Raw genomic sequence first — 19,353 nt, 5'->3', positions numbered from 1 at the left:
AGACAAGGTGGGCTCCAGGCTACTCTGAGATCCAGGACTGCAAAGAAAGAGAAGTGGAAGCACTGCTCTGAAGGGAGCCAAGCCCCTTTTCAGAGAATGGTGAGAGGAACTTTCAAAGAAAGCCAACTGGTTTGAATTTGAACAGCGTTTGGAAAAAGGGGGACAAAATAAAAAAGCATTAGGCAAAAGTATTTCCTTTGCCTGGGGACTGAGGGGTTGGGGGTGGCGAAAGGCCAGTTGTGCTGTACTTGGTTAATAAAAGAAGTCTGTCCCAATGGGAGATGAAGTGGTTTTGCACGCGTTTGCCTGTAGAGGGACAAAAAGGCGAGCTCAGGGAGGTGGGAGAGTTGGGAGAGCAAAGAGCCTGACATCTCCATGTCACACACACAAACACTGTGCACACTTCAAAGCTTCCTTCACTGCAAGGGGTGGTGGGCTGGAAGGGTGAATGATTACCCTCTGTTTTCTAGATGAAGAGATTGAAAAGCCACACAGCTAGGAAGTGGCGGAATGTCATAAGCCATCGGAGGCCAGCTCTTCCTGCTCCTGGGCTAGAGCTCCTTCCTCCACGTAGCTCCACCCAGCAGCTCCACTCAGTGAAGGAGAGAAGATGACCTCGCTCTTGACTCTGCTTAGCTTGAAAAGCACTGAGGGGGTCAGAGAGAGGCAGAGAGAAAGAGAACAGCTACTTCGCCCCTAAGAAGGAGGCAGGTGGGGAGGAAGGCAACAAATAGAGCTACTGTGGAACCATCCACGGGGCTCTGAGAGCCACAAAGCAACAGGAACACGAACATGTGATAACAAAGATGTCCAGCAAGCACCCTGTTGTGCCGGGTAAGGTGGTCTATAAAAATTTAAGAATTAGTCATAAAATTTGGACATAAATTTCAGAAAGCTTATTTTTATTCTAAGCATGGGGAATGAAACATGTCACTCTTCAATAAAGGAAAGCCCATTCATTAATGGTGCTGTGGAAAAAGACAAAACAGAATTCTATAGGATCTATAGCCCTTCAAAAGCAAAACAAAACAAAAAGACATTTCCCCAGGTTCTCTTTCAAGAACGACAGAAGGACTGTTGTTACTTTCTCAAAGGGTGCTATCTTTTATGAGCTTGTTAAGGCAACTTGCTTCTTCCCATCTTTAAGCGACATTCTGTTGTTTTTCTAAGTGGCTTCTCTAGGAGACTGGAGTCGCCAGCTTCTGACAGGTGTTCACCGGCTCCCCTCGCTTAGTCACTGTGTGAACCACCTAGGCACCAGCGCCAGGCTGCTCTCAAGTAGACAATTCCAAGTTTGACAAATTAGGGGGTGATTTTGAAATGGGTCTGGCACTTCTTTGGGACTTAAGAAAAGACCACTGACTTCATTTGGAAAAGCAAGACTACTGTGGAGACGAGAGTAAGAAGTTTCTGTCAGTGTCAGCTTTCTTTATGGAAGGCAGCCAAAGCGCTAGCAAGGATTTTGTGTATTTGGTGTGTGTGACCTATCTCTACCCAATGGAAAGAGCAAGCAACTGGGTCTCCAGGGTCATCACACTTGTGGATTTCACAACAGCCGCCCACCCTCCACCCAAACCGTTGGATTCCAGGGAGAGACGACTGAGGGGTTCCTGGGCACTCTTCTTACAAAAGTAGCCAGTATATCCCTAATTCATATAGTCTAGCCTCTGATCAGAGTGGTAGGACTCATCTCTTTAATAGTCGATAACAATGTTCTTGGGCTGAAAAAGGTGCACAAATATCCACAACAGGTGAAAACAAGTGGCCAGTCGACTCAATGGTAAACAGCTCTCTGATCTTTATTATTCCTTTAGCAGCATTTTCATAGGGTTTGCTTCAAACACTGGGCTGCTGAGAAGGCACTTACTAGGGAGAGTCTCAAGGGCAGTTGGGGTGACTTTGGTAAGTGAGGAAAGGGGGTACAGAATTTTCACTGGCACACACATTGTTTTCTTTCCCCAACAGAAAGCCTGCATGGTTTTCTCATGGCCACACTGATCATCATTTATCATAATAATGAGCATTTATATACAGCTTGGCAGCTTATAAGGGAATTAGGACAGGTATTGTTGTTCTCTTTTACAGACAAGGAAGGGAGATTCAGAGATATGAAGTCATCTGTCCAAATCACAGAAGTGACAAAGGTAGAGCCGGGACTGGAACTCACTCCCTTTACTCCTGTTCTTCATATACAGTCACACACCATGTAACGATGTTTCAGTCAACGATGGACTGCATATACGGTGATGATCCCATAAGATTAGTACCATGTAGCCCAGGTGTGTAGGATATACCATCTAGGTTTGTATAAGTACACTCTATGATGTTCACACAATGACAAAATCACCAAGCGACACATTTCTCAGAATGTACCTCCGTCGTTAAACAACACATGACTGTACCATATTACCTTATGATGCCGACAGCCAGATATAGGAGATGCATTTGTCTGGCTGGGCTTTGGTTTTTCCTTTTGGTTTCATCCTTTACTTTGGGAGAGATTATTGCCACCTTTTGCAACTTTGTGCTGCCTCCATGCCCTTCTCATACACAAATTCACTTCCATTAGTAACATTTCCCACAACTTACCATCATTCTCCTCTCTCCTCCTCTCCTCCCATCCACCCTCCCACATCTCACCCCCTTGTTACAGGCCACAATCTCCATACCCATGTGCTATCAACAGTGTAGCAGGAGGCAGCAGAGAAGTTGACTTGAGATTCCCTAGAGCAGAAAGGCAAAGATTTAGGGCAGGATGCTTGAACAGGCAAAGTTCCCTAAAGAAGGTAGCGAGCCTCTGTCCAGACCTCAAAAGAAAGACTCAGAAGGAAGGAGAATGGGACAGAAGCTTGGTGAGATTAGGAGATTGAAGGAATTTAACACTTGCCATTTTAAGCCAAGTACAGGAAAGGAATCTTTGTCTAGAATCTTACATGGAACTAAAACTAAAAAGGAAGAAACAGCGGTCGCATTTTATCTAGTTGAGCAAATAAATGAGATAATTTACTATATTTTCTGGGGCCTCAGGAGGTGATGGAAAGAGCACGGCCTTTGAAGCTGGACAGACTTGGATTCAAATCCCAGCCCTCATACTTAACTTGCTTTGTGCACTTGGGCAAGCCACTTGGGCTTCTCTCAGCCTCTGGTTCCCTATCTATATAAGGGGAATAGGAAAACCCTCGTCTAGGATTGTTGTGAGGTCGAGATGAAGTGAGGTATATAAAGGCCCTTAGCCTGGTAGTGAGTGCCTAAGTCTCCATCAGCACCTTCTGTTCTAATTTCCCTCTGAGGCCCTTGGAAAGGCGTCAGCACCCTGAGCCTTGGGACCACTGAGAAGTTAGCTTGGTGGCCTTGTAAATTGGCTGCCATGACATGATGTGAGAATGGGGAGATGACAGGTAAGAAACGAGACAGAAAGTATAAGCGGAAGGTTCTTGAAGTGAAATGTGAGGATTCCCCATCACGATACTCCCAGAAACAGAACAGAAATTACTTTAAACAGTTTAAGCAGATAGATTGCTTCATTATTAAAAGGCATAGAAATAAAGGTTTAAACTCACCCGCAAGATTTCTTCAACACAGCTTGGATCGCTGGGAAGGCTTACCTAAAATAAAATAAACACAAAAATTTAAGCACAATTTAGTTATTCTCAGAGAAGCTTATTGTATAATACTTTCCTCTGTAGGAAAAATTGTAAAGAAAGTAAATGTAGCTATCAATGTAGTCTTTCCCCTATTAAATACAAAACAGTAAGTATCTGAAAATGGCAATTTTCTTTCACTTTAATGGAGCAGTAAGACCACAGTGCAAGGTGCAGTGAGCGAGTCGTTTTGTCACTGATTTTGCTGCGGGATGCTGAGCCATTCTCCTCCTTCACCTGGGTTTCACTTTGCTCATCTGTCCAAAGAGCGAGCTTGACTTCTTGACCTTTAAGGCCCCCTCGACCCTCTGATATAGTTCAGCATATTATTCATAATCACAGATTTTTAAAAGATGCAGCCTATATGGAACACTTCAATGATTAAGTTCTCTTTTACCTTAGGAGCCCAACGGGATGCCTACAATTCCTATCCAAAACACTAGGCTAAAACTCCTGTGTAAATTGCAGTCTTGCCTTGGCACTTAGAAAGAATATCCCAAATACACAAAGTGAATCCCATGAGCCATCTTTCCCATGAGTGTGTGGCACCTTCCCAATCAATCAAAATTCAAAGCAACTAGCAGAAATGTACTGAGGAGGTACTCCATGTCTGGCACGTGGCCCTTTCCTCCAGGGGCTCCATAATCAGTGAAGGCACGAAGCCAAACACCTAAGTGAGACACCAGCTCGAAAGCAGTGCCTTACTAGGGACTTGGGAGTGGGACAACCAGCTGGAGAAAGGTCTGCAAGGCATGATGTCACCTGTGCAGGTTATGGGTATCTCCCAAACATTCCTAACTCTCTCCTTCACACCTTCACCCTCTCTAGATTGCAATTCGATCACTTCCGCTTCCCTCTGGTTCTGGCTGTATGTTCCAGGCCTCTTACAGGGCAATTAAGTCATAGCCTCCTAGTTACTCTTATAGATTGAAGTATGAGTATAACTATACTTGGGAAAATGGGAAATAGAATATGGAGTGTTTCCCTCAGCCTTAAGAAAATACGCTAGAATCATCAGCAAATCTTAAATTAGCATTCAAGTCATTACTGTATATACCTTCATTTCAAGCAATATTTATTGAATAGCTTCTCCATGTAAAAGTCCCTGCTCCAAGAGACATAAAATTCCTAATGGGGGAAGCAGTCTGAGAAGGAGTCACCAATAATGGGGGGGCCATCCATCCTGGTTTATCCCATATGGTTCCAGTTTACATCTGTCAACCTGGTGTAATTATTGACAGTGTCCCCTTTCACCCTCAGAAATGTCCCAGTTTGGATGTTAAATTATATAGTCACCTTTCCAAGAACAATATTCTAATACTGGGTAGAAAGAACAGTAGAAGGAAAGGCTGAAAAAGTTGGCTGGACATATGTTGTAAAGAGCCTTAAATGCAGGTTTCTGATAGGGAACCAGAGGTGGTTTGGCCTAGCACAGTTTGTTCATTCATTCATTCATTCAACAAATATTTTTTGAGGGCCGGGGACTGTGCCACCAGGCTGGTGCTAGGCACAGATACAACAGGAAGCAAAAGGAGACACAGCTTCCTCCCTCCCAGAGTTTGAAGACTCAAGGGGAGGATGGATATTAAGAATCACATAGTTAATGTACGACTGTAACTGTGATAAGTGCTACAAAGGAGACCATCCCACCGATACTAGTTCTGCAAAATGAAAGGTTCCGTGTCCAGGTAAGTGTGGGAAATGCTGCAATCCATCCCCCTCTTGGAGATTCATAATGAAAATTAAAGACTCTGAGACAACTATCTAACTGGCTTAATGAAGCACGTTCCCAAATTTTGGACCCCTGAATTCTTAGGTTTTAAATTTGTGTGTGTGTGTGTGTTTTTTCCCAATTAACAATTACTGCCATTCCACAGAATGAGATGTTTGCAGAACATCCACTGGAAGACATTGGTCTAACATATTTCAGGATTACAGAACTCAACTGATTATTATTATTTTTTTCTGCTTTATCTCCCCAAATCCCCCCTGGTGCATATTTGTATATGTTAGTTGCAGGTCCTTCTAGCTGTGGTATGTGGGACGCCACCTCAATGTGGCCTGACGAGCGGTGCCATGTCCGCGCCCAGGATCCGAACCAGCGAAACCCCGGGCCACCGAAGCGGAGCGTGGGAACTTAACCACTCGGCCACAGGCCGGTCCCTCAACTGATTATTCTTAACAGCAATTAAAATCTCATTCCAACGCTCACTGTTCCAGCAACTGTATTTTCCAAGACAATTCTTGAACTTCTAACAAATACCTTCCCAAAACACAAAGGTCAAAATGATTATAGCAAAGACTTAAATCTTCAATATCATTATTCCATTGTATCAGTGTGGGCTGCCTGGGCTAAAAATGTATGGCCCACTCTCATGAAAAGGTCTCTGTTCTCTTTTTTTCTGCACAAACACATGTACGTTAATTTGTAAATTAAAGAGGAAAAAAAAATAGCAGCAATATGCAGACACAGCAAGAACACTTGCCTGTGAGTCTAAAGAGCTGGGTGGGAGTCTTGGCCCTACCACTTGGAAACAGGACTTAGTAACTTTACCCATCTGAGTTCCAGTTTTCCCAACTGTAAAATAAAATAAAATAACAATAACAATAATAATACCTGCTCTTTTCAAATCTCACTGGGTTTCTGTGAGGAGCAAATGAAACACGTAATGTGAATGTGCTTTGTAACCCGAACGCCCCACACAATCACTCAGGTTATTACCCCTTGTCCTCTTGTTGCTCTAGCATCAAGTCCAGACTTCTAGTCTGTTCACGGTAAGATCTGACTCACTCTTGTCAACTGCAAATATCATCTCTACACCTGGTATTATAAATATCTATTTCCTTATGGGGGAAATACTATCCAAAGAGAAAGAGTTGTAGACTCTGGGGCTTTGCAGCAAATCTAATTATGACTTACTGGGGTCCGAAGCACTCAGGTTTGGGAAGAACTCTAAAGACAAGAGCAGTCAAATAAATATGCATCCACACTGTGTGTTCAGATTTTTTTTTTCCTTTTTTAAAAATACTGGAATCCAGCATTCACATGGAGTCACTAGTCTTGCAAACTCAGCTAGCCTCGCCCCACAGCTGTTTTCACCACAAGACAATTACATTCGAGCCACAAGTGCTTTTGAATTAACCAGCAGGCATTTCCTCCCGTGCCTAGAACAGTGCTAGGCATGCGGAATCGGTGATACAAATAACTGTGAGACTTGGCCTCGTTCTCTCCGAGTTAAATGTCTAGATGGGGCAGGAAAACAATTAGAGACCCACTGGGACATACATTGTAAGGTAGTCGTGACAAGGGTAATAGGATCGTATTCATTCACCCGTCGCCTATTCATCAGTTCTCCCATTTATTTCTTTAGACAACAAATCCTGATTGAGCTCACACTGTGCTCAGTATGGTGCCAAGGGGGAGAATTTAAAGACACCGAAGACAACATAATTTCTGCCTTCAAGACTCCACGCAAATTGGGGAGGCAAACATTTACCCGGGAAACAGACAATACCGAACAGGAGGTCTGATTCAGGCGTCAGGGAGAGGGTACCTACCGGCTTCACAGACAGAGCCATGTCCGACAGAAGCTCCCAGCTGCTGAGGTCCCCACTGTAGTCCTCACTCCATATGGGAGTGAGAGGCCAAGGATCTGACATGGCCGAGAAGTGGGGGGCCACCTGAGGCCACTTCAGTCTCTGAGCCCCCCGCAGAGCCGCGCCGGGGTCGCTCTGCACACTGGAAGAAAGCCGAACTAAGGCTGAGGCTTGGCCCCGAACTTTGCCCGGTTGCTCTCTCTCTCTTTCACACACAGACCTCTTGCGGTACTTCTGGAGGAGTCACTGGGGCAGGTGTGAAAGGAGACTGAGGAAGAGAACTAGTAGTGACACTGGGATTAGAACTGCTGCCCGAGAAATTGCCAAGCTGCTGCTTAATTCCGGAGCCACCTTCTCCTCTCTTTCAATCCACTCCTGAGTATTCAGATAGTCCACAAAGCACAAGTTAGCCACTCAGAGCTGCAGCGTCCTTTTGCATTCCCCCTCTCCGCCCCCTCCTCCTGGCAGAAAGCAAGCTGCATGCTGCACAGGAGAGGCTGCGCTCTCACTCCTGGCCCTGGGCGACCCTCTTGTGCTGGGCACGGATGTGTTCCTCTGAGGGCCGATGAAGGCAGGCGCACGTCGGGCAGGTGGTGAGTTGACTGAGAGTCCTCACAAGTGCCTACTCTGTCTGCATGTGACAGTGCAGGCTGCCACCCCATGTAGCCACAGAGAGACCACGCACATCATCTGCCTGGTGATAAATACGTATCTTAGGAGATAATCAGGCTACCTTTAAATCATCAAATATTCAATTAACTGCAGCAACAATAAATGAATTGCATAGGATGTTTTAATCATTCTGGAATTAATCAGTTTGGAGCATACTTCTTGGCGATTAGGGTAATACAAGATATCAAAAATACCCTGATTGTGGCATTGAGAGACATAAGCAGCAGCTAGCACTAATAGAAAACATGGAGATTAATGTAAAACATTAAAAGAATAATGATCATCACATGGTTAACCCGAGGGAGCTCAATGCATGCCTCTGAGTACATTATTATTAAGGGATTGCAAGGAAAGAGAGATCCTTTTTTTTTCTCTAAAATCATCCTGAGGTTATCTCCCGATTCTTGGCAACCAAGGCCACTGTTCCAGGCATATTCCACCTTGATAAAGACTTTGCAAAGTAAAATTCAAAAATTGCAAGTTTAATTGCCAGCGAATGCTTGAATTCCCCTAACAAGTGCAAGTGACACTGAGTGACACCCCACTAACACCAAATACCATGCTATTGGCCCAGTTAAACAATATCCATGACTGACACCGATGGCAGCTTCCAAACTCATTTTGCTTGTATTTTCATTAACAAATTGCCGCATTTATCCCCATGATGGATTTATGGGACACAGAGCTCCACTGACATGGCATTACTAATAAAATGAAAACTCAGGTTATGATATTGCACTACCAAATGAGTTTTCCATCTTTAAAAAATGTTTAATCCCCATCATTGGTCATTTATAAAAACAAGGGGCAGCAGCCTCTGAAGTTCTTATTTGCACGGACTTTGGGATCCCTTTGTCTCCCCTCCCCATTCAGGGAGTCCCTGTTTTCCAATTTGGAAAACTGCAAACTCAGTTCATATCAGGATCCTTCTGTCCCTTGCTTCCTGCCTCACCTGAACCTGTCTCCATTCTAGTTTGTATTCATGAGCCTATGATTAAATGGGAACAGTTAATATTACATAAGCTGTAGACAGAAGTCCTCAGGTAATATAACTTCAATCAAAACAAAAAAGATTTCACTACAGTTACACAGTACAGCCAACCAGCTCATCTGCCAATTTCACTTTAATATAGCAAAAGTCTGAAGTGTCCAAAGAGTTGGTGTTTACTTTCAAATACTGCTTCTGGCCAATTTTTAAGGGAGTCACATGGTCAAAATACGCCATGTAAAACAAGCAAGTATTCACCATTCCCTGTAAGAAAGGAAAAAACAAAAAGCAGAGCATGAAGATTGAAGCAATTGAACGCTTGCCATTTTAAGCCAAGTACAGGAAAGGAATCTTTGTCTAGAATCTTACATGGAACTAAAACTAAAAAGGAAGAAACAGCGGTCGCATTTTATCTAGTTGAGCAAATAAATGAGATAATTTACTATATTTTCTGGGGCCTCAGGAGGTGATGGAAAGAGCACGGCCTTTGAAGCTGGACAGACTTGGATTCAAATCCCAGCCCTCATACTTAACTTGCTTTGTGCACTTGGGCAAGCCACTTGGGCTTCTCTCAGCCTCTGGTTCCCTATCTATATAAGGGGAATAGGAAAACCCTCGTCTAGGATTGTTGTGAGGTCGAGATGAAGTGAGGTATATAAAGGCCCTTAGCCTGGTAGTGAGTGCCTAAGTCTCCATCAGCACCTTCTGTTCTAATTTCCCTCTGAGGCCCTTGGAAAGGCGTCAGCACCCTGAGCCTTGGGACCACTGAGAAGTTAGCTTGGTGGCCTTGTAAATTGGCCCTCGTAACATCTTGTGAATGTCGCTAATTACTAAATCTTACTCAGGGGCCCAGCGTACAAGGAGTCTCAGGCTGCTGCTCCATCTGGTGACTCTCACTGAAAGTTGCAAAGGAGGCTGGAGATGGGACTTGAGGGGGTAAGACAACAGCGAGAGAAAGGGGAGCCAGGCAGGAGGGGTGGGGGAAGGGTGGGCGATGTGCTTCATTATGAGGCCATCTCTTCGCTGATTACATTAGAAATGGGCAATGGCGGAATGCATATGCAGAAAGGCCCATCATCAGCTGAGAGTACCTAATGGCAGATGGAATTTCAAGTGAAGAGTACTTAATTCAGTGGGCTCTGAATAGCCATTAGCTCACTGTTCATTTGTCTGGTCTAATAACCAGTTTCTATAGAAGAGTGAGTTATAAATGGGGAGGGGGTTATACTCTTAAAGAAAAATAAGGTACGCATCTCTAAAGATTAGCCTAAGAAACAAAGAGCCTATCTGGAAGTGTCTGGCTGCCTGATCCACATTCCCCCAGGAAGCCTTGCCTCTGGTCACCTGGGCTGGGCAGTGAGGTCATTCTGGCTGCTGCAGCTGCTGCCACTGCCCATACCCATACCGAAGCTGTGTAGTCTGCTAGCCAGGTTCCCAGGGCCGGACCCAGCTCGTATACATTCTCCAGGCTTCTCACCTATATTCCTTAATTATTCTCCTCACGCTCAATCTGTACTCTCCCACTTCTCTCTGCCAGCCTCACCTTGCTTGCCCCTTCCTGCCTGTGTTCTCAGGTTTCTGTCTGCTTTTGGTTCCAGCCCTACAACCCAGACACCTTCTAGCCATGCATTTGACTCCTCAAGGCCCGCAGAATACCCGCTTCTGTCCTGTCCAAGTCCTAGTATCGCAACCAAGGACCATTTAAGATTAAAGCCTTGATTCCACTAGATCCCTATTTACTGCACTTCCATGACATTAATGGCTACCTTGTCTGCAGGCCCATAATCACTTCTAGTAAAAGAGGACACTTTAAAAATACAGATGTACAAATTGGAGTGAACTAAGGCAATTTCTGAGCTCTATCAATAGTCACTGTTAACAAAGCTAACATGCACGATCTAAATATATAAAAAAGACATATCAGGAAGCAAGTTCACTTTTGAATTCTGTCAGTTGAAGAGTGAATATCACAGTCTTTAGAGTTTTTGTATGCTCTTGACTACTCCATGTTCGTAGCAAACTCTCATAGCATAGAGCAACTAAACAATTTCAAAGCAGTGACCCCACTTCCAGGTAACTATGATCTTATAAAGCAGTGAAGAGAAAAATATACTGACAGTCAGGAAACACTTCCATGTCCAAGCTCTACCACCAAGTAGCTGTGTGATTTGGGACAATTCACTTCTTTCCCCTCTAGCCTATATAACAAAGGCATGGGAATATATTACAAGTTCCCTGTGTTTTATATTTCATATAACAGTACAAAAATAACAGGAGATCTACATAAGATTACCAACTTTCTTATTTTGTCAAGACAAAACATTACAAAAACAATATGCAAAAGTTAGGAAGGATATAATGTCCAAATGAAGGACAGTTTCTGCACAATATACAACAGCAAACTATGCCAACATCAAACACACTCACATCCCATTGTTCTTACTGTTCTCATTTTGCCACCGAATAACAGCACCTTCACCTTGGACTGATTGCCAGACAAGATGATCTCTCAGGTATCTTTTGGACTCTGTGATCTTATTCACTTGCTGCTTTATTCTATTATATGATGTATATTGTATTCTATGGAGCAGTCCACTTCTCAACACTCAATTCTCTATCTACTATGCACAGATTATCTTCTCCATGGATCACTGATGCTAATTACCAAATCCCAGCTACATTTCCTCTTCCCCTGCTGATGGTTTTTAAATGCATGGGAAAGCAAACTAATTTTTGTACTAACCAATACAAACATAATCAAGAAGGCAACCCTTATGTAACAAGTCACATAGCATATGTAGCTTCATCCATAAAACTGGTGTCACACTTTAGTCATCCTAAGATGAAACTGAATCGAAAGACCATTTACAGTCCCTTTTGCTTGGAGTCCACATTCCAGACAGCATAGCACACTATCACATGTCATGTATTCCAAAGCCTAGCATGAATTCTTAGGAGTGGCTAGGGAGGCAGGAGGAAAAGCAGGTAAACAGTATGTCCTAGAAGCCTAGAGAAGAAAGTGCATCAAGAAGAAAGTGGCCATTAAGCAAGAACAGGATACAGAATTGGCCATTGGGTTTGGCAGGATCTAGTCATTGGCAACCTTGGTCAGAGCTGTTTCAGTGGCACACTGTGGATGCAAACCTGACGGGAGTGTGTTGAGGAGAAAGTAGGAGGGGTAGATGGAGAGAGTAAATAAACAATTCCTACTGTGAAAGGGAGCAGAGAAACAAGATGATAGGAAGTAACGAAGTGGGGGCCAAGGTTTTTTTCTTTGTTTTTTAAGGATGATATCAAGGCATATTTATAAAGCAATGGGCATAACTCAGTGGAGATGGAAAAATTGTTGCAAAAGAGAAAGTGGATGATTGCAAAAGCAAAGTCCTCGAGAAGGAGAGAGTGAATCAGGACACAACTGGAGAGGATGACCTGAAATAGGAGCATGGACACTTCTTCCACTGTAACAGGAAAGAAGGCAGAGTGCCTAGGTACATAAGCAGGTGGGTTGGAGACATTAAAGACAAGAAGATGAGGTGACACTTGTCTGATTGTATCTATTTTTCTCTATGAAGTATGTGGCAAGGTCATCAGCTAAGAATGGGGAGTGGTTATTGGAAATGTCAGGAGAAAGGAAAGGTGGGAAATAGTTGTCTTGGAGAAAAGGAACACGGATTTGCTAGGGAAGTATAATAGAACTATCTGCAATGTATAGCTATAGTGCAAAACACAGAAGGAGATGCTGTGTATACCCAGAGTATGGAGATAAAGGAAGGAGGAGGCAAGGCAGAAAGGAGTCAGAGGCCAAGTAGCTCTGGCAATTTAGACGGAGGTGACACTCTGCTCCCCACTATTAGCTATTGCCCTTTCCAACACTGATTAGCTAATTAACCACAGTTCACAGTTCTCCAACTGCTCTAATCTATAAGAGGATTCATTGTGAATGGAATAAGTAGTGAGCCCATGAGTAGGAGTAATGATTTTCTAGGATCCCACAGTGGTAAATTCCATAAGATTACCCAGAAGACCAGATGATATTAAACCCAGAGCCAAATATGGGGCCAGGACTTGAGGATCTCCTCTCGGGGCTAAATGAATTCAACTCTATCTCTTGGGAAGCAGAGAACTTGATTAACCCATATCCTTCTGAGAGAGATCATTCCTATATAACCTTGGAAGGAGTTTCCAAATTGTGTAGAAAAGAGCTATTTTTAATTATTTAAATATTTTGTACTTAAGCACACATCTTACACATTTACTATGTGATCATTAGCATGAAACATTTTAAAATGTGATTATCTTTTATAATGCATCTTGGATTGACAAGTTCTTCAAAGCTTTTACAGTTTCTAACTACACAAGGACGTCCTCATTGGTGGGGGCAATGGGACGGGGATGGGACAACAATGGAGGACGTGGAGGGGGTAAGGGACACAAAGTAGGACTTCAGCTTCTTCTGATATCTTCTGAAGATATTACCACAGCATATTATGGGGCCTTAAGTGCTGTAACCCCATTTATAAAAGAACCTTTTAAGTATGTATCTCTGGCTCTTATTTTTTGAAAATCTTTTAGAAAAGGTCTATTCCTTGACATTCACAATCCCTCATTGCAAAGAAACTACTTAAATCGTCTTCTAAATGCATAGCTAATGATTTAAATGTTCCGCTTTAAAACAAGAAACTCAGATTTGCCTGATTTTTTTCAAGCTAAATTTCCCTTAAAGTAACGTCAGTGGAATAGACTTTATAAATTGTACCCATACACGCCCTCAATAAAAACATGACAACAGAATACACTTGATAGAAAGTGGCTCCGCTTTCAGACTAACCTCTAACGAACATGGCACCTTCTTCACTCTCTAAACTCTGCACTTCAGATTGTCCTCATTGCCAGTGGATGACACTGCGATTCCACAGAACCAGAGTTACAACTGCTCTCCTTTGACAGTGATGATCCTAAAGAACGAGCCCTGTGCATGGGAACTGAATCCTTGCCAGCTCCCCTATTATTTATAACTCTAATTAAAACACTTTTATCTATTAATGCCAAGTGACACTGCTAAATATATTCAGGGAAGTTCACATTTTTTTCTATACTTCTGAAATCTCTTAGATCTGCACCGACTTACATGCGGTTTAACTGCTCACTAAAATGAAACGATAGCTAAGAATAACTCGCTTCCATTAGATTTATAAATCTCATTAATTAATTCTACATCTCCAATGGTGTAGAGACCAAACTCAAATGCAAGATCTAATTAAAGAGAAGTAAAAAAATGTTAAGAAACAACACTGAGATTGAAACACAGAAGTAACTGTTTAGCCTCAAATTAATGAGGCGCTATGCTAAGCAAGCATGTCCATTAATCCCTAATGAGGATTTTAAACACATTAAAACTTCCTAATACAAAATGTTTGCCTTCCTTTTATCCAATAACAAATAAGCCAATAATTTTCTGGCTCTAAATGACACTATTAACTGTCACGGCATGTTTATTTGACAAACCCTCCATTCAAATACTGTAAAACCAATTAATTTGCCTGCTGTGAAATGCGTTTCTTGATAGCTTTTATGTGACTTTTTTTCTTCGCAAAGAAATGTAAATAGGAGGTCAATGTAGGTGCCTGATTTTGCTTAAAAAAATATGCCACAGCAGCTATAGGCTGTCTACCCTGTTTGCAATTCAAATGAATTGAAAGACAAACTCCATTTTCAGGTCACAATCTCAAATTGGTCTCCTGATAAGTAAACTGTGCCAGAGTAATAGTTTGATTACCACAAAGAGGGTCTCATATTTGATAATGGAGAGTTGGCAAAATTACCACTTTGTTCGATGGTAAATACTGATTCACAGCCCTGGCCCTTACCCCTTAGCTTTCTTAGGCGGCCTGGCTTTGTTACCCATCTCCCGCTATACCCAGCCTTCCCACAAATGCACCTGCATGTGTGTCCAGGAAATCGCTCTCTAAAATTGGAGTTTATTCCTGATGCTTTTATTTGAAAACACCACAATTTGTTACACTTTTTTGCTGGCAGAAAAATCAATAGAACAAATACAAGAAGTTCCTGTTTCTTAAACTTCCCCTGGGCCTTACTTAGTATCTCCAGTTAGCTTGAGAGATGGCCCCAAGGCCCCATCTGCCCAGCATTTATGGGACACTCTGAAACACTTGGCTCATGGAAGGGCATGGCACTTTTCCAGAAAATCACTCTGCAAACACCGACCCTTGACACAGTGTCATAAAGAAAGGATCTGTGGCGTTAAGTATGGGCCTGCTCTGTGGAGCGCCTCGAGCCCATTGCATTATACACTGAAGCCCAAAGAGGGAGTGATGCATGGCACACCAAAGTTTATGGAGCCTGACGGTTTATGCCAATTAACATGGACAGCACGTGCATGGCACCAATGATCCTAGCTTGTCTCACATCCACATGAAAATCAGGGATTGATCATTTCTTAGCTGTGAAAGTATGCAGGATAGACAGACACTTGGCAAGTATTTATAATTCCAGGTACAATTACAATGTATTACCGATACAAATAAAATACACTCAGTGAAACAACCACAATTAGGCCTGACCAGAATCGATGTGTTGGAGTATTTCTAAACTTGTAGTTTGGAAAATGGATTCATGTTAAGAAAATTGTCCCAAATGGAAAATATACATTGCACCCCCACTATGCACAGTGCCCTGAACTAAGCATTATGGGAAATTAAATAGATGATAAAGAATAAATGTCCACAGGGAGCTTATACTCTAGATGAGTAGACAAGACCTACATCCTTAAAATGACTAGTGACAGTGCAAGTTAACACATATTTTCTCATCCCTGAATCAGGCACATGGGCAGAAGGAGGATTTTTGTTTGAGTGGTTGTGAGAACCAGTTTGGGTAACATGACTTAGATGGCCAAATATGGGAATTTCCAGAATATCTAATACGGGGAGAATGAAAGCAATCATTTCAAATCAAGACTGTCCTAGAAATCCCAGACCGTGTGGTACTCCTACTTTTAAAAGATGGATAAATGGCTTTGACAATAACTGTGATAGAAAGTCGTAAAAGAGAAAACTGTATGGATCTGGGGTGGTCAGGCAGGGAAGTGAGACTTGCCATTAACTTTGAATAAGAGAAAAGATTCAGATAGGTGCTGACCACCGCACTGTATGACTTTGGGCACGTCACAGTTTCTTCAAATATAAACTAGAGAGACTGGCCTAGGATCTAGTCTCTGAAATGACTCCAATCAGTTAAAACAAGTTGATCAATCTGTGGTCCAAAGCAATTAATTTCAAAACTTCAACTTGTGTTCGCCAGCTGATCTCTAAATAATGGAAGTCTTTCATTAAAATGAAAAGTTATACATTTAGCAGGTCCAGAGCCTACATAATCTACAGAAGGAAAATGTCAAGCCATCCCAACAAATATTTTCAAAATGGAAACAGACAGACAACATGCTTTAGAACTTCAGCGGAAGCATTAAAATGTGGACAGTTCAATTTTTAATATCAGGGAGACCACAATAACAATTAGATGTCATTTTCAAAAATAACATGTTGGCTCCAAAGCCAGAGTGCCTCCATCATGTGAGAGCTGCTCATTGACTTAGAGGTTATTGCTAAATGGTAATGAAAAGATAATCTATACTTGGCCAAGGCAATAAACTTGAAGCCAAAACATGTATAAATGAATCTGTTTGAAAGATTATTTTGAAAAATCCCATAATAGTTCCAAATCTTCCTTTTTTAATCAAGATTTGGGAACATACTGAGACCACCAGACATCAAGTATGCTTGCGACCTTTTCAACTGTCAGACCAGACAGATTTTTATCCTATGCGAATCAACCCAAAGCCTCAAAGGTGCAGTGCCAGAGCATGAATCCATTTCACTAGACAGTCATTGAAATTATAATTCAAAGTTCAACTTACTTTCGCATTTTCTACTGCAATACTTTTGGCAGCCCAGGGCAGAAAGTCGAAACCTGGTTTCCAATGGAGACCACTTCTAGTGGTTTCTAAATGTTGGCAGCAAGAATTCCTTCTTGTCAAAGAGATCAGCAGTCGCTGGCTTTCATTAATTTACTTTCAATGACTGCTACTCACTCTTAGGAAGCCTTTCTTTACCTAAGGATGTTGACCTGCTGTTGGACCCCATCAAAAATAGACGCGAAGAGACACTGATATATTAGGAGATTGGGAAATTCCCTCCAGTGGCCTTCACAGACTCCACAACTTCCATTTATTCTTACTGATGCCATGAGAACAAAAACAAGATTTGTGGCCAAGACATATAGTTGGAATCTATAAAAGCTCCCAACTCAAGATAAATAAACTCACCAATATATATTACACTATAAAGTGTTATTTGAAGATCTTTAGAATAAGTTTTAAGGTCTGTCTTTATTCAAATGGATTATTATAAAGAAGAGGGACTTTTTAAATTTAAAATAATATGCCAATTTAAATGGTGCAGTTACTAATATTTAATGTGCATTTAGTTTGGTATCGAAAAGGTTCTGGGCTGAGGGCATACTGTAAATAAAAATTTATTATTGTCACGCTAATCTTGAAATTATCTAGTCTAGCACTTAGGTATACTTATAAAATACATTTCATTAATTTCCAAATGTTTTGCCTTTGTTTTACAACCCATGCTCAAAAGGAAAGCGTGACGCCTTATCAGGGCACTACAAGGTTTTTAAGCTGCATCTAACATCTATTTCGTGATGATAAGCTTTCCAATTAGCATTTTCAAGATTCTCAGTTTCTCTTCTATATAAATGATAATTTAATCCCAAGTGAGATCTCCTAAATCCTTAATGTGAAGATATTAACCCCTTAATTCAAAACTCTGAGAACAGCACCCTGGTGGCATATGAAAACAACAGAGAATGAGGGCTTTTATACGAGGGCGACATTAAGAATATCTCTACTTTTATTGCTACTAAGACCAATGCTCATACAAACAATTCCTGGGAAGTTTAGAGTCCTTGCTGGGCTACAAAGTCCTTTCACATCCTCTCAACTCCCCACTCCCCCAACCCATAATCATTTATTCCTCACAATAGCCCTGTGAAACAGGCAAAGAAGATAGAATGAGCTTGATTTTAAAGATGAAAAAAACGAGGCTTCAAAAGTTTGCGAGACTTGTCTGAGGTTTTATGGCTACGTAGTGGTGAAGACTAGACCCTGGGTTTTCAGCTACCCAATCCAATGTACTTCCCCTATTTCACACTGCAGGTCTCTAAATATAGACTCAGAGAGTTCCCACTAAAGCCACAGCAACTCAGGAGCCAAGTTCATGAACTTCAATGAAGGTTCCCTTCCAAGGTGAGAGGATACTTATCTCTGTTATTGGGCAAAAAATGTTTTCACAAATTCCAAAGTGATTGTCAACATAAAGGGAAAAAACACTGATGTTCTAAAAAGAGACCTAAAAACGGTATCTTGAAAAATTGAGAGGAAGAAGAGCGCCTTGAAGGAACATCACCTATACCATCAGGACGCCGAGGCCGTGCTTTGAAGAGCACCTGCTACTGTCACTGGCAGACCAACTCTTTCCTCTAGGCAGGCCCAAAGTTGCTAAGCATCGAGGACTCAGGTTCAACATTGAGGTCAGCATCTTGCTACTCCAGTTTGACTCCTCCATTAGCTTTTGTTCCTTGGCCATTTTACATCCAATTAAAGGAAATTCCTACAGGTTCATTGGCAGTCCAAATATGCCCTGAAAACTGCCCTCCCAACAGCCAATATTGATTTTAGAAGTCATGAACTTGTGCTGAAATTAGCTTACTGGTGCCATGCCAAGGCCGGAATGAAGAGACACTTGTTCACTCAACACAACATACCCTTCCCCTTTTATTGCTCCATTCAAGGAATGGGGAAACAGCCAAAAAGAGCTGGCAGGGGCAACCCTTCCATCTCCAGAAATTTGGTTACTTAGAGTAAGATGGGCACTCTGAAAAGGCAATGCCCTGGCAGCCATTACAGGTACAGTTGAGGCATCTGTCCCAAAGCATTAAAGCTATGACCACAATCTATTAAATCTGCTAGTGGGCAGGGAGGAGAAGGACCAAGTAATAAATTAAATATCTCTCTTATGATAAATATGTCACCTGTCAGTTGCAAAGCTAATGCAACCGGCTCATTCTCAATGGAATACTTTTCAGTTGCTTGTCCAGTAATGGATGCATTCATCTCATGATAAACTCTTGACAAAGAAAGTGTTCTGGGGGTTTTACACTCCAACCTCTTCCCATGCGGCTCATTTTAAAGATGAGGCCAAATGAAGTGCAGAGGGGTGAAGTGATTTGCCCGAGGTTGCACAGCCGTGTGAATGGAAGGCCTGGGACTAAATTTTGGTCCATCTGACTGAAAAGGCCAAGTTTCTGTAGTCATATTATACAACCACTACTAACATAACTCCCATGACAAGAAACTCATTACTTCAT

General features: G+C 42.1%; 1 protein-coding gene across 5 annotated transcripts in view; it reads right to left on the bottom strand.

Moving 5' to 3' along the window:
* The window catches only part of AFF2 (ALF transcription elongation factor 2), a 471,106-nt gene that overhangs the window by 181,391 nt on the left and 270,362 nt on the right, over window positions 1-19,353 (bottom strand). For all 5 annotated transcript variants that reach the window (XM_044763573.2, XM_044763575.2, XM_044763574.2 and 2 more), the window contains one exon: window positions 3,561-3,605. In XM_044763573.2, coding sequence (XP_044619508.1) covers window positions 3,561-3,605 — 45 coding nt within the window. The remainder of the gene's footprint in view (window positions 1-3,560; window positions 3,606-19,353) is intronic.

The sequence above is a fragment of the Equus asinus genome, chromosome X (assembly GCF_041296235.1).
Source record: "Equus asinus isolate D_3611 breed Donkey chromosome X, EquAss-T2T_v2, whole genome shotgun sequence".
Classification (NCBI taxonomy): Eukaryota; Metazoa; Chordata; class Mammalia; order Perissodactyla; family Equidae; genus Equus; species Equus asinus.
This window is presented reverse-complemented; position numbering and strand designations above follow the sequence as displayed.